The 12,133-nt window shown below is 40.7% G+C and overlaps 1 protein-coding gene across 1 annotated transcript in view; it reads right to left on the bottom strand.

Annotated features, from left to right (window-relative positions):
• The window catches only part of bms1 (BMS1 ribosome biogenesis factor), an 80,188-nt gene that overhangs the window by 10,905 nt on the left and 57,150 nt on the right, over positions 1–12,133 (bottom strand). Inside the window, 5 exon segments of the mRNA XM_030077823.1 lie at positions 696–857; positions 3,114–3,289; positions 6,164–6,311; positions 9,485–9,607; positions 11,361–11,419. Of these exon segments, the coding sequence (XP_029933683.1) occupies positions 696–857; positions 3,114–3,289; positions 6,164–6,311; positions 9,485–9,607; positions 11,361–11,419 (668 nt within the window).

The following is a 12,133-nucleotide window of genomic DNA, read 5'->3' as shown; positions in this document are numbered from 1 at the left end:
AAGGAGTTGCTATCATGTGTCATCACTCCCTGTCCAATCAGTGGCCTGTACAGCGTTTACGCCACATTTCGGCTCGACTCAGCTTGACTCAGCTCGCTTGGAACCCCGGCCGAGTAGGTACTAAAATAATGCTTGGTACAGGTACTTCCACGTAATGGAAAAGCTTACAAACCGAGTAGAGTTGAGCCGAGTAGGTACTAGTGGAAAAGCGCCATTAGTGTCTAGTGTTATTCTGGTCACTGTAATCTGCTTTCAGCAGGGCTACATGGATAGCTTGTCAGCTGTTGGTAAATGTATCTAATGTGACTTCATGAACAATGCTATTACAAACAAACCTGAAATAAGCAGTGCCTCTCTTTGAGGACCATACCAGTGATTTTGCATGTTTAGCACAGCATCTACAAAATGTTTATATTTGTCCTTTCTGCTAATCTTTTCCCAAAGCAAGCAGGGGTATTTTAACACTGATATAATTTTACTACCTTTATCCAGCCACTGGTTTCATTTCACTATGACATTGAAATTAACTTTCAGTTGTAACAAAGTCATTAAGAAATTATGTCTGTCTCATCAGGACATTTTCACAATACTATTTAAAATTATGCCTCCCAATAAAACATGGGAACAATATTCTAAGATTAAAAAAAAGGAAATAGCACATCATAGGCCCAAGAGTTCATTAAGAGTTTCTTTACCTTCTTCTCACGGGGCTCCCGGATCACACTTGGCCTCTGGAGATCGTGGGGAACTTTTCCTTTTGGTTGTTGCAGCTTGGGTTTGCTCTTGAAAGGCAGGGCCTTCTGCAGCTGCTTTGGGATGTGGAGAGGGTTGAAGTGCCTTTGAGCACGGGCCACAGGCTAGAAGGGAAAGGGTGAAAATATTCACTATTAACTATCAATACTATCAACATTCAGATTATTGATTATTGATTATTTAGGGTTTTCAGGGAAATGCTGCAGCCTACTATATGGGTCTAACCAACAGCGCTGACGGAAAAATGTCACCAGCCAATCAGATACAACTACACGGGACGCACCTCTTTCATGGCAGAGAACAGCTGACCGTGACAACAAAGGCATGGCAGCAGCCTTATCCGGCGTTTGGGAGTAAGTATGAACGTAATTGGAAAACTCAGAAGTTGTGTGTTTTACATTATTTTGTTGAACGGTATGGTGATGTTTTAAGTGTAAATACAGCGTTAGTTTACATAAGCGGCAGTCACCGCTAGCTTCGTGCTTTTTCACTTTGCCAGCTGCGTACAGTTAAGTAAGATAGTTGGCTGCTTATTTCTCATTAGCTGTGGCTAGCCGCTTACCAAACATCAATTGTAAGTAGTCTCATAAACCAAGCCAACAATTTATGATAATGTATCTGTAGATATCGAATTATTGGTTAAGTATCAACATAATGTTGCTTGGGTGTGGCCGCGTTGCGCAATCAATAATCAACCATGTTGTCTGTGTCATTGTCTGTTGTGCTGCTGCAACTGCGTATAAACAAAAGTCGGTTTATAATTAAAGTACAGCAGTCTGTGTGCGGAGATCCGGCCGGCACCGCGCCGGCACCGGCTCCGGCCGCAACACCTGGCCAGGTCTGGTCTGCCGGACCTGCCAGGTGCCGCTCTAGCTCTCAGTTGGATGCTTCTGAAGAAGGAGGAAGTTACCTCCGAAACTGTCAAGGTAAATAAACATCCCATGTCTGATTAAAAGGAACAAAAAAGTATTTTAGTTAAAAGGAAGACATGATGAATGTATTTGAACTACATCGATGTTTCACTTATTTTCACAAATGTTAGACACTTAATGCCTGTTTCATAGGGTATTCATCTATTTGCTGCCCAGAGCCTTCACAGACTTGGCATCTATGGCACTGCTTCATAGATGAAATACTACATTCAGGGAACAAAGTTTGCAGCAAAACCCTCCTAATACTGGTAAAATGTCTAAGGGGCAGGTGGATTTGCTTAATTCACCAGCCAAAACAAAACAAAACAAAACAAAACAAACAAAAAAAACTGTGATCTATTGAGTGGCTGGTCAAAACTCAATTTGCGGGTAGCGGGTAGTGGCAGCGGATAGCGGGTGGCACAAGATAGGGCCCTACATATCAACTACATTCATTTTCTGCGATCAACTCCAGCATTTTTCCAAGCACGCGATTGGATGCTAACTGTAACGTTACGCATGTTGGACCCCAAGCATAGCTGCCTGCGCTCTTTGCCGGAAATATTAACTCTAACAAAGTTATCGATAGGCAAAAAATGTACAAGAGGTGCGGGAGGCAACAATTTTTCTCGTATTTGTTGAGAACTGTAGAGGTTGTAAACAAAAAACTGGGTCCTCCAGCGATGGGGATCATTTGGGTAACACGAAAACCACTGACGCTTTGTGATATATATATATATATATATATATATATATATATATATATATATATATATATATATATAAAGACTTTGAAGGAATTTAATGTTGAGCTATGGCCAGAAATGTGTTTGGTGAGGTCACCAAGACCTTGACCTTTGACCATCAGAATCTACTCAGTTTAAGAATGAACTGAATGCTAACTCAGTTCCAAATTTGATGGAATATTTAAAAATTATAAACCTACCTTTGAAACACTCAGTATTTATAAACAACAGACAAATACAAATCAATTACTGGTGAGTTATGTGAGTAAAATGTGACCAATTATTATTAAGTGCTGGTGGAGAGGTTGGCCATGAGGACAAGGTTCACCTATCTCTAAAGAACCTTTCCCTGTATCAGATGCTGATGCTTACATCTTTTCATTCTTTCATCCACACAGTCCACATATATTTTTGCTCATTATGTTTACTATGCAACAGCCCAATTTTCTCTATTCTTATTTACATTCAATTCTTGTTCATTTCAATCCATTGTTCTTGTTATATCCAATTACTATTTGCTGCAGTGACCCTGTTTTAGCATAAGATCAATAAAGTTTCATCTAATCTAACAGATCACTGGCAAGCAACGACATTGTTATTAAAGTGTTGCGTATGTATATGCATTATACTGCACTCGATTGATTATTACATCAGCAGATGATGTGTTCCCTTCACAGTTCGTGGTCCATAAAGCCACACCTACCTTGTACAAAGAATCAGCAGCGGGTTTGTTGCGGATGCCCAAGCTGTGTTTGAGCTGTGCTAGGGTTTTCATGCCTGACCAGTTTTCCTTCTGGCCACAAGGCAAAAGCAGGGAGGTGACAGGGTTGTAGAGCTGCGGAACAGAGACTGGATACCAAGAGCGGAGGAACACGATATCTGTGCAAAAAAAGTCAGACAAGGCAAATAATGTTAAACATGACGTACAAATACAAACATAGCAATGAAAGATACTAGATGAACACCACAAAACACAAATATTTCATTATTTAACTAGAAAATGGTAATGATGATGGTTAATGGTATACATTTATACACAATAAACATGAAAAAACAAGACCAGGATGGAGAACACTGATAACCTCTATCTTACAAAAGTGGAATTGTTAGTTCTACTGTTTTTTCAAAGTTAGGAGCAGCTCTCCCATTAAACCTCACCACTTGCTGTCTCTTACCCCTTTTCCACCAGGGCTGGTTCGGAGCCGGTGCCTGACTTAGCACCAGTTTTTTGGTTTTCCACCGCCCAAGCAGGGGCCAAACTGGTGCCAAAACGGTTCCAAACTGGTGCTAGGCAAGCACTGACTCCGAGCAGGGGCTAAACAGGAGCCAGAGAAAGAACCGATGACGCGGCCCACCGCGTCACAACGGCATGGAATGCAGCTCAGCAAATCACATTTAAGGATGAGAAGCACCCGTTTTATAACTAAACATAGCTGTCATTCGTTCCGATCACGAATCCGACAGGTAGCCGGCAATAATTGTGTTTTTCGCCTCTGTATTGAAATGTAGGCTTGTAAAGACACAAGCAGTATTTGCATCGCTAATAAATCCAGATCCTGCTCCACCCGGGGCCAGAAACTGTATCGGGAAAGCAGCATTATATGCTTGACTGAGACGCGGCTCACGAACATCATCCCCGACTCACTGATCAGTTTCAGTGGCTTCAGGACAGGACGGGCGGACAGAGACAGAGACGCTGCAGCCACTGTATAGTATGAGTGTGCAGTTTTATGTGTGTTGAAGTGATGAAGCTGCCGTGACAATGTAATTTCCTGCAACGGATTAATAAAGTATCATTCATTCATTCATTCATGATGGTTATTGTGATTCTGAGCGAGCGTCTCGCGCCATCATGTCATCACGTTTTCCGATGACGTCATGACGTGGCTCTGACTTGGCCCCACTTGGCTCTTGGCTGGTGGAAAAGCAAACCGGTTCTTCATTGGCACCAGTTAAGCACCGGCTCTAGCACCAGCTCCGAACTAGCACCAGGTTCTTTCTGGTGGAAAAGGGGCATCTGTGGTGGCCTTGACCACACCAGTCACCAGTCATCCTCTTCCTGTTTTGTGCCATTAAAAAATTCAGCATATTTCTCTTCATGTCTGCATTTATTTACCTTTTTTTAAACTCAAAGATCATGGAGGGCTGACCCTCATTAACAATGATGTCGAGTAAAACAAAAATACAAAAATAAAAGCCACCATGAAAAGAAGAGTAAACAGTTAAAAAAAGTACATAAATACAGTTAATTAAAATAAATACAATAATTCTAGTAATAAAAGATACAAGACAATTCAATTAATACAGGTGCAAACAGAGGCTGAATGATTTGTGATCATGTATTTAAAGTGACCAAGGATTACTACAGAATTCATCTTTCGGGAGCTTTGTAAGGAGTTCCAGGTAGTTGGAGCACAGACACTAAAAGCAGACCTTCCAAGCTCAGTAGAGAGGAATTTGCAGAGAAAGTTGGTCATTTGACCAAGTTTGATATGCTCCAAAGGACCTGATCAGTGTAGATGAAATGTAAGATGGCAGCTTTCCAAAAAGGGCCTCATAAATAAACAAATATGTGTGTCTATCCTGTCTCAAAGACAAAAAGACCACTGAACTTTCCATTAAAGGATGCAGTGATGAGTGCTGTAAGCATCACTGGTAATAAACCTGAGAGCAGAATGATAAACAGCATCCAGGGGTTTAAGAGGAGAGACAGAGGTGTGCCAATAAATCACTGTTAGATGGCCCGAGCGGCCGTGGAGGCAAAAGAGGAGAGTAATAGACCAGGGTGGCGTTCCAAAAACAGGAAACATCTGTTTTGTTTAGGGCTGCACAATTGAATTTTAATCGTGATCACGATTTTGGCTTCCACAAATAAATGAGCCTGATCGTCGGTGATATATACATTTAAAATGCGGGCCCCCTCCAACCCCTCCAGTGGTTTCACCTGCACCTACACCACCAAGAAAAAAAATTACAACAACTGCACCGTACGAGTCCAAAAGGCAAAGAAACTTTCCAGGCTACAGCAGCGCACTGACATAGATTGTGTAACAAAGCGAAGAGTTGCCACTCCGCTCTATTTTCACTGGCTAACAGCAGCACACTGGCTTAGCTTGTCTTCTCAGAGAAGCGGTATCACTTCGGCTTATTTTTCAGTCTATGTTATCACATGCATACTACTGCTCATTCATTGGTAGTTGAATTGTTAGGTCTGTTTGATAAGTAATTTACATTTAGAAAGAAAATAATAATAATTTAAAATATTGTTAAATAGGGAGAGGGGAGGGGGAGGGGGGTCAACGACGCTGAAGCCCTCCCCCACAGTTTCAAAAGAATCCTAGAGGAAACCCTGAGGACATTGAACTTGCCATAAAATACAGAGCAAAATGATATACAGAGTGAAAACGCATGTAGCACTTTTAGGTTTTCCAATATCCCCTTTGAGAACTAAACATTTAGCAAGGACCTTTAATGTAGTGCACTTGTCATAATGTGTAATTATCAATGTTAAACTGAAGGTCTTCGAAGCTTTTCATATCTAAGGTTTATTTTAGGCGAGCGCTAACATTTGCCAGTATTATGCATTAAGACAAAACTTAAAGGCTGTGACTCCAGAATTTCTCTCAAAACCATTTCCATGTGAGGTGGCTCAGAGGAAGCTGTGAAATGGCTGTTTTAGTAGCATCCCCCGCCCCCAACCACCACCACCACCAAACACACACACACACACAAACACACACACAAAGAGCTCACCACTCATAAGCAGCCTGTCCTCAAACGTTGCTCTATAGGCTCCAGCTGGTGTGGACAGGGCCTTCTTGATCTGCCCTCTGATCCCTGATACTGTTCGCACAGACGCCCCTTCAAATTTAGCAACTTCCAGTGCGGTGTTGAACATACCCTGCAAACCAAAATGTTAGGTTAGTGGAGACCTTTCCGTGAGCTGAAACATTATGAAATCCTATAGTATTTATCACTGCAAACAGCAGTAGCCTGGATATGAAATCACCAACCAGCTTAACTTCTTTTACGTATTTCTATAACAGGGTGAAAAAACTGTTACAATTAGCTTATCTTGATAAAGGTTCCACTTAGGTGGGGGTTTGACTGCATATCATACAACACGTAAACCCGACTAAGCAATCTGATTGGTCAATCAGACGTTTAGAATGTGCTCAAATGAGCAATTGAGCACGGCTAGCCGCATAATGGACCGTTTTGTTGTCAATTTTGATTTATTTGGTGACCTAAGTTTGGATAAATGGCTGAACGAGGAAGACAAGACAGAACAGAAAAAGGAGAGATACGCGAGAGAGACGAGTGAAGAGCTGTATCAGCTGGAGAGGTCAGGAAATGAAACCGGTACGGTCCGGTCAACGTCTTGGGCCATCAAATGTCTACAAGACTACCTGAAAAACACCGGGCAAATAGCTGATTCCTCAACTTAAGCAAAGAAGAGCTAAACAAGATCCTCCGTGAATTTTATGGAGCTTTAAGCGGAGTCTCAGCAGAGTCAGCACCACGGACAGTACCTGTAAGATTTTCCACGGAGATGTGCAGCTATAACTTTGTTCTTGTTATTAATGTGTTAATGTTACCAATTATTAATTAGCCTATTAATTGTTATTCATTTGTTTATTCTTTATGAGTTGCCTAGGCCATTGATTTGATAAATTTGTAAATTTGTTTGCATCTGTACATTGAAATGAACATTTAATAGATCAAAACATCTGTGAAAACTGTCGTCTTTATTTCAGAGGTAAATAGGGAGAGGGGCGGTAAATAGGGAGAGGGGCATGTCTTTATGGACCTTGCTTTGTGCACTGGTGCACAGTCATGTTGGAAGAGGAAGGGGCCCGCTCCAAACTGTTCCCACAAGGTTGGGAGCATGGAATTGTCCAAAATGTTTTGGTATCCTGAAGCATTCAAAGTTCCTTTCACTGGAACTAAGGGGCCAAGCCCAGCTCCTGAAAAACAACCCCACACCATAATTCCTCCTCCACCAAATTTCACAGTCGGCACAATGCAGTCTGAAATGTACCGTTCTCCTGGCAACCTCCAAACCCAGACTCGTCCATCAGATTGCCAGATGGAAAAGCGTGATTCATCACTCCAGAGAACGCGTCTCCACTGCTCTAGAGGCCAGTGGCGGCGTGCTTTACACCATTGCATCCGACGCTTTGCATTGCACTTGGTGATGTGTGGCTTGGCTGCAGCTGCTCGGCCATGGAAACCCATTCCATGAAGCTCTCTGCGTACTGTACTTGGGCTAATCTGAAGGTCACATGAAGTTTGTAGCTCTGTAGCAATTGACTGTGCAGAAAGTCGGCGACCTCTTTGCACTATGCGCTTCAGCATCCGCTGACCCCTCTCCGTCACTTTACGTGGCCTACCACTTTGTGGCTGAGTTGCTGTTGTTCCCAAACGCTTCCATTTTGTTATAATAGAGCTGACAGTTGACTGTGGAATATTTAGGAGCGAGGAAATTTCACGACTGGATTTGTTGCACAGGTGGCATCCTATGACAGTTCCACGCTGGAATTCACTGAGCTCCTGAGAGCGGCCCATTCTTTCACAAATGTCTTGTTTCACAGTCTGCATGCCTGAGTGCTTGATTTTATACACCTGTGGCCAGGCCAAGTGATTAGGACACCTGATTCTGATCATTTGAATGGGTGAGCGAATACTTTTGGTAATATAGTGTATAACTGTTAACATAAGTTGGTTGTAGATAAAGATCAGCTGTGCTGGTGAGTCGTTGTCATGGCACCTGTTAGATTAAAAATGACTGAGAAGTCGGCAGAAGTATAACTATCAGTCAATGAAAAAAATATTTTTTTCCAGTGGATATTCTCGTTACAACATGATTGAGCTAGCAAAGCAGTTTTGTGTTGCTATGTGTGGTATTTATTCAGTTTTGGGGAATCATGATGTCTAGAAAACATGACAAGCCCTAACGGAATTCGGCGCAAGCGCCTCGTTCCTGGCCGCATCGCTGTCGTGACAATAATAGTGGTCAAGCACACCCTCTCGTGTAATAATGCTTAATTCAGGTATTTTTAGGCTAGGGGTGGGCAAACATTTTGGATGAAGGGCCAGATATAGACCAGGTGACTGGCTACATTCCAAGTTTACAGTTTATTTAATTTAATTTTTATTTATTTATTTTTGGCATTTATGCTTTATATGACAGTGACAAACAGCCTGGGCATGGATTTGATCCCAGGACACTGTGGTAAGGACTCAGCCTTATAAAAGTGGTACAAGGATACAAGGAAGTTTATTGGTCACTATACAACAGGTTGTATAATGAAATTAAAAGCCACATTACTACACGCTCCATCAGGGAAGCTACCAGTACACCCTTAAATTTACAATATATTTTGTTCATCTATGTTGAATAAACAACTGTACAGTAACAACTGTTAGGATCATTTCACATATTCAGTTTCTTCTCTCTCCAGAGTCAATTTTCTATACCTTTTAAATTAACTTAACAATTAACTTGGAAATGCACTGACGGGAAAGGAGCACTAAGCAATTATCAGCAAAGTTTCTTTTTTGTGTTGCAAAGTTTCTTTTTTGTGTTCTCCTTATCTGCAACAGAGTCTCAGTACTAACTATAGGGTTAGATAACCAGTTATCTGGGGTCAATCATATTTATTTAATGATTAACTTGTCAGTAGTCATTTCTGATGCTCAAGCCGTCCATGTCAACATGGCAGTGAACAAGGCGGTATCGATGAAAAGGGACATGCCCTACATACATTAAAATAGCTCTAAATCTTCAAAACACTTCACATCTTCTTGTGAGATGTGTATTATTTATGTAATATAGCTGTGTACTGTGTATTAATTTAGCTTTGTTCATGTATCATTTGTCCTTGTATATATCTGGCTGCTATGATGATTTAATTTTGCTCAGGGATTAACCTATCGATCTTGTATTTTCTATATGAGAACCATGTTTAACAGTCATTCAAAGACAGAACTAGAAAATATACAATGATCCTAAACAAACACCAATATTATAAGGCTGTGTTATGCTGGTGAGGTCAACTGAAACTTTCCCACCTTTATGAAGCATGTGTTCTTATAGATCTTGTATGGGTAGCCAATGAGTTTCAGCTTCTTCACTATTGTCACTGACCTATCCAGGTCCAAGACAACTCCTGTGGCAGCAATGCGGAAATTAACCTGCAAAAGAACAGTAACAAATCATAATTAACTAAAATACTGCCCAAGAAATCTGAATACATTCCACTCATTCCACTATCATATGAAAAATAACTCTCTGAGGCAGTTTTTTTTCAAATACCAGGAGGTGAATGGTGGAGGGAGGAAGTGAACCTGCTCACACGCTGTCAGAAACGCTGTCATAAAACTCACTTATCTAGTTTGAACCCACATTTACATTTACATTTACTGATCTATTGGAGATTGCAAGGAGTTTCCCAAGGTCTAAGGGCCTGAGGAACATACAATAAGTATAAGGCATTCTTTTTCCTGAGTTGACACCATAAACACCATGCTGTACGAGTTTTATATTTTTTATATTACATATGTTATTTTATTTTTATATAAAAGTTCCTGTGAACACAGCATTAGCCTTGAATTTCTGCTGTGTATGAAATATGCTCTACATATACACTTGTCTTGCCTTACTGTTGAGTAACACATTACCGATTTGGATGCAGATCTAGAGATCACATCAACATAGTCCAAAAGTAGAAGACTTCACCTCATCTGGACTGCATATAAAGTTTGTCATATCCACATGAAAGTGAGTAACAGGCAGGTTCGCTCAAAATAAAAACTAAGTAAAGTCAACGCAGTGTGCAGTAGCCTGTTACTCACTTTCATGATTCTATAGACTATGCTGCGACCTACCAGCACCCGATCCGAGGCTGTGCATGGATATTTGGACTTGAACCTTTGTCATATCCACTTCTATGTATTTCACCTCCTTTTAAACTGGAATCTAACACAAATCGATCAGAGGACGGTCATATGTGGCATCTAAAGCCTGAGAAAACTTCTGTATCTTCTTGATTAGCAGAAGGATCTATTACAGTACAGATGAGCTCAAGGCCAATATCAAAGCAGCCTGGGCTTCCATTGCACCTCAGCAGTGCCACAGGCTGATGGCCTCCATGCCATGCTGCTTTGATGTTACTTTTGCTGCTTAGCCACATTAATCAGAGCTGACGTTAAATTGGACTAGTTAACGTCAGATCTCATGTATTTCCGCTGAAACAGAGAGAATACTAGCAAAAAACTGATATTTTGAGAGTGAAATGCCCACAGTATAAACACATTTTGATTATACATTTTATTTTGTTGGTAATACTTGTATAATCGCATTGTATTTTGTGTGTTGTTTTTTTGTTTAATTGTATGAAGACATGATGTTTATTCAAAGCATAGGTTACAAGTCCGTGCATTTTACTCAATGGCCTTGGTGCCCTGGCATGTGGCTTTAATGCCCTAAAAAAAGTTAGAACATCAAAGGCCAAATGGCCTTGCCCCTAAAATTGTGTAATTCCCACCCTGGTAGGCAGAGGGCAATTTGAGGGCAGAGGCCATCCCCTTTCTTAGCAAAGTGACATAACCATCTGCATTGTTAACCTTACAGTATTTACACAAACTGTGCTTGCATTAGCAAAAGAAAATTACCAGAGAATTTGAGTAATAAAACAAAAAGTCTAAGAAAACTATCAAACAAAAAATCCAAATTACAGTACTGATTACTGAAACTGAATTGACTGATTACCAAAGAAATCGGGCTAAATAATCATCTGGGACTGATAACTGGTTGATGCTACTAATTGTACATGTATACCAATTTAAAGTGCACTGACTCCATGTAGATGAATACAAAGTGGTATGGCTTTACTATGCAGAGCAAACTAAAGGTATAGCAACGGTAAATGAAGGAATAAAAACTTACTTTAGCTCCAGCGACTGTCTGTACAGCGAGAAAGCCAGTGCCCTGCGGCGTAATGGGACCTTCAGAGACATAGATGAGAGGGATTATGCATTAGTATCACAAAATACAGTTGTTCATTTTTAGTGTAACTGAAAAACACTTCCCCTGAGCCCACCTTACAGCTGTTAGTCTTGTGTTTGGAGAGATATACTGATGCCGTTTAAGGCCTTGTTCAGACCGCAGACAAATCAGATTTGTTTCTCAAATCAGATCTTTAAGACAGACTGTCCACACTGTTTACTTGCAAGTGATCAGATGAGATTTGTGTGTCCAAACTAGGGCTGTCACGACATCAATTTTCCACAATACGATTATCATGGCAAAAAATATCACGATAACGATATTATCATGATACTATTAAAAAAATGCAACAACATAAAATATATCTTAAACTTAATTTATTCAAACATTTCTTAGCAATTTTGGAATCAACAGTTCCATTAATGAGGTTCAGTGGATGTGTCTTAACAAAAAAATCAATCAACAAAAGTTGAGGGTGTCTGACTGTAACTGAATTAACCAACACATTTCAACAAACACGAATAAACAACTCAATACATGAAATTTAGCAACCATGTAAGTAGCTAGCTACCTCACACATTGCACTCTTGACATGTTTAGTTAAGCTATGCCTGCCAACAACTTACTCGTTCTACCGTGGCAAAGTGTTTGGGGTGATGATTGCGAAGATGAGTGGGTAGGTTGGTTGTACTGCCGTCTTTGGCTGACACCAT

Source organism: Myripristis murdjan, chromosome 19 (assembly GCF_902150065.1).
Source record: "Myripristis murdjan chromosome 19, fMyrMur1.1, whole genome shotgun sequence".
Classification (NCBI taxonomy): domain Eukaryota; kingdom Metazoa; phylum Chordata; class Actinopteri; order Holocentriformes; family Holocentridae; genus Myripristis; species Myripristis murdjan.
Note: the sequence above shows the minus strand (reverse complement) of the source record. Positions and strands in the feature narration are given on the sequence as shown.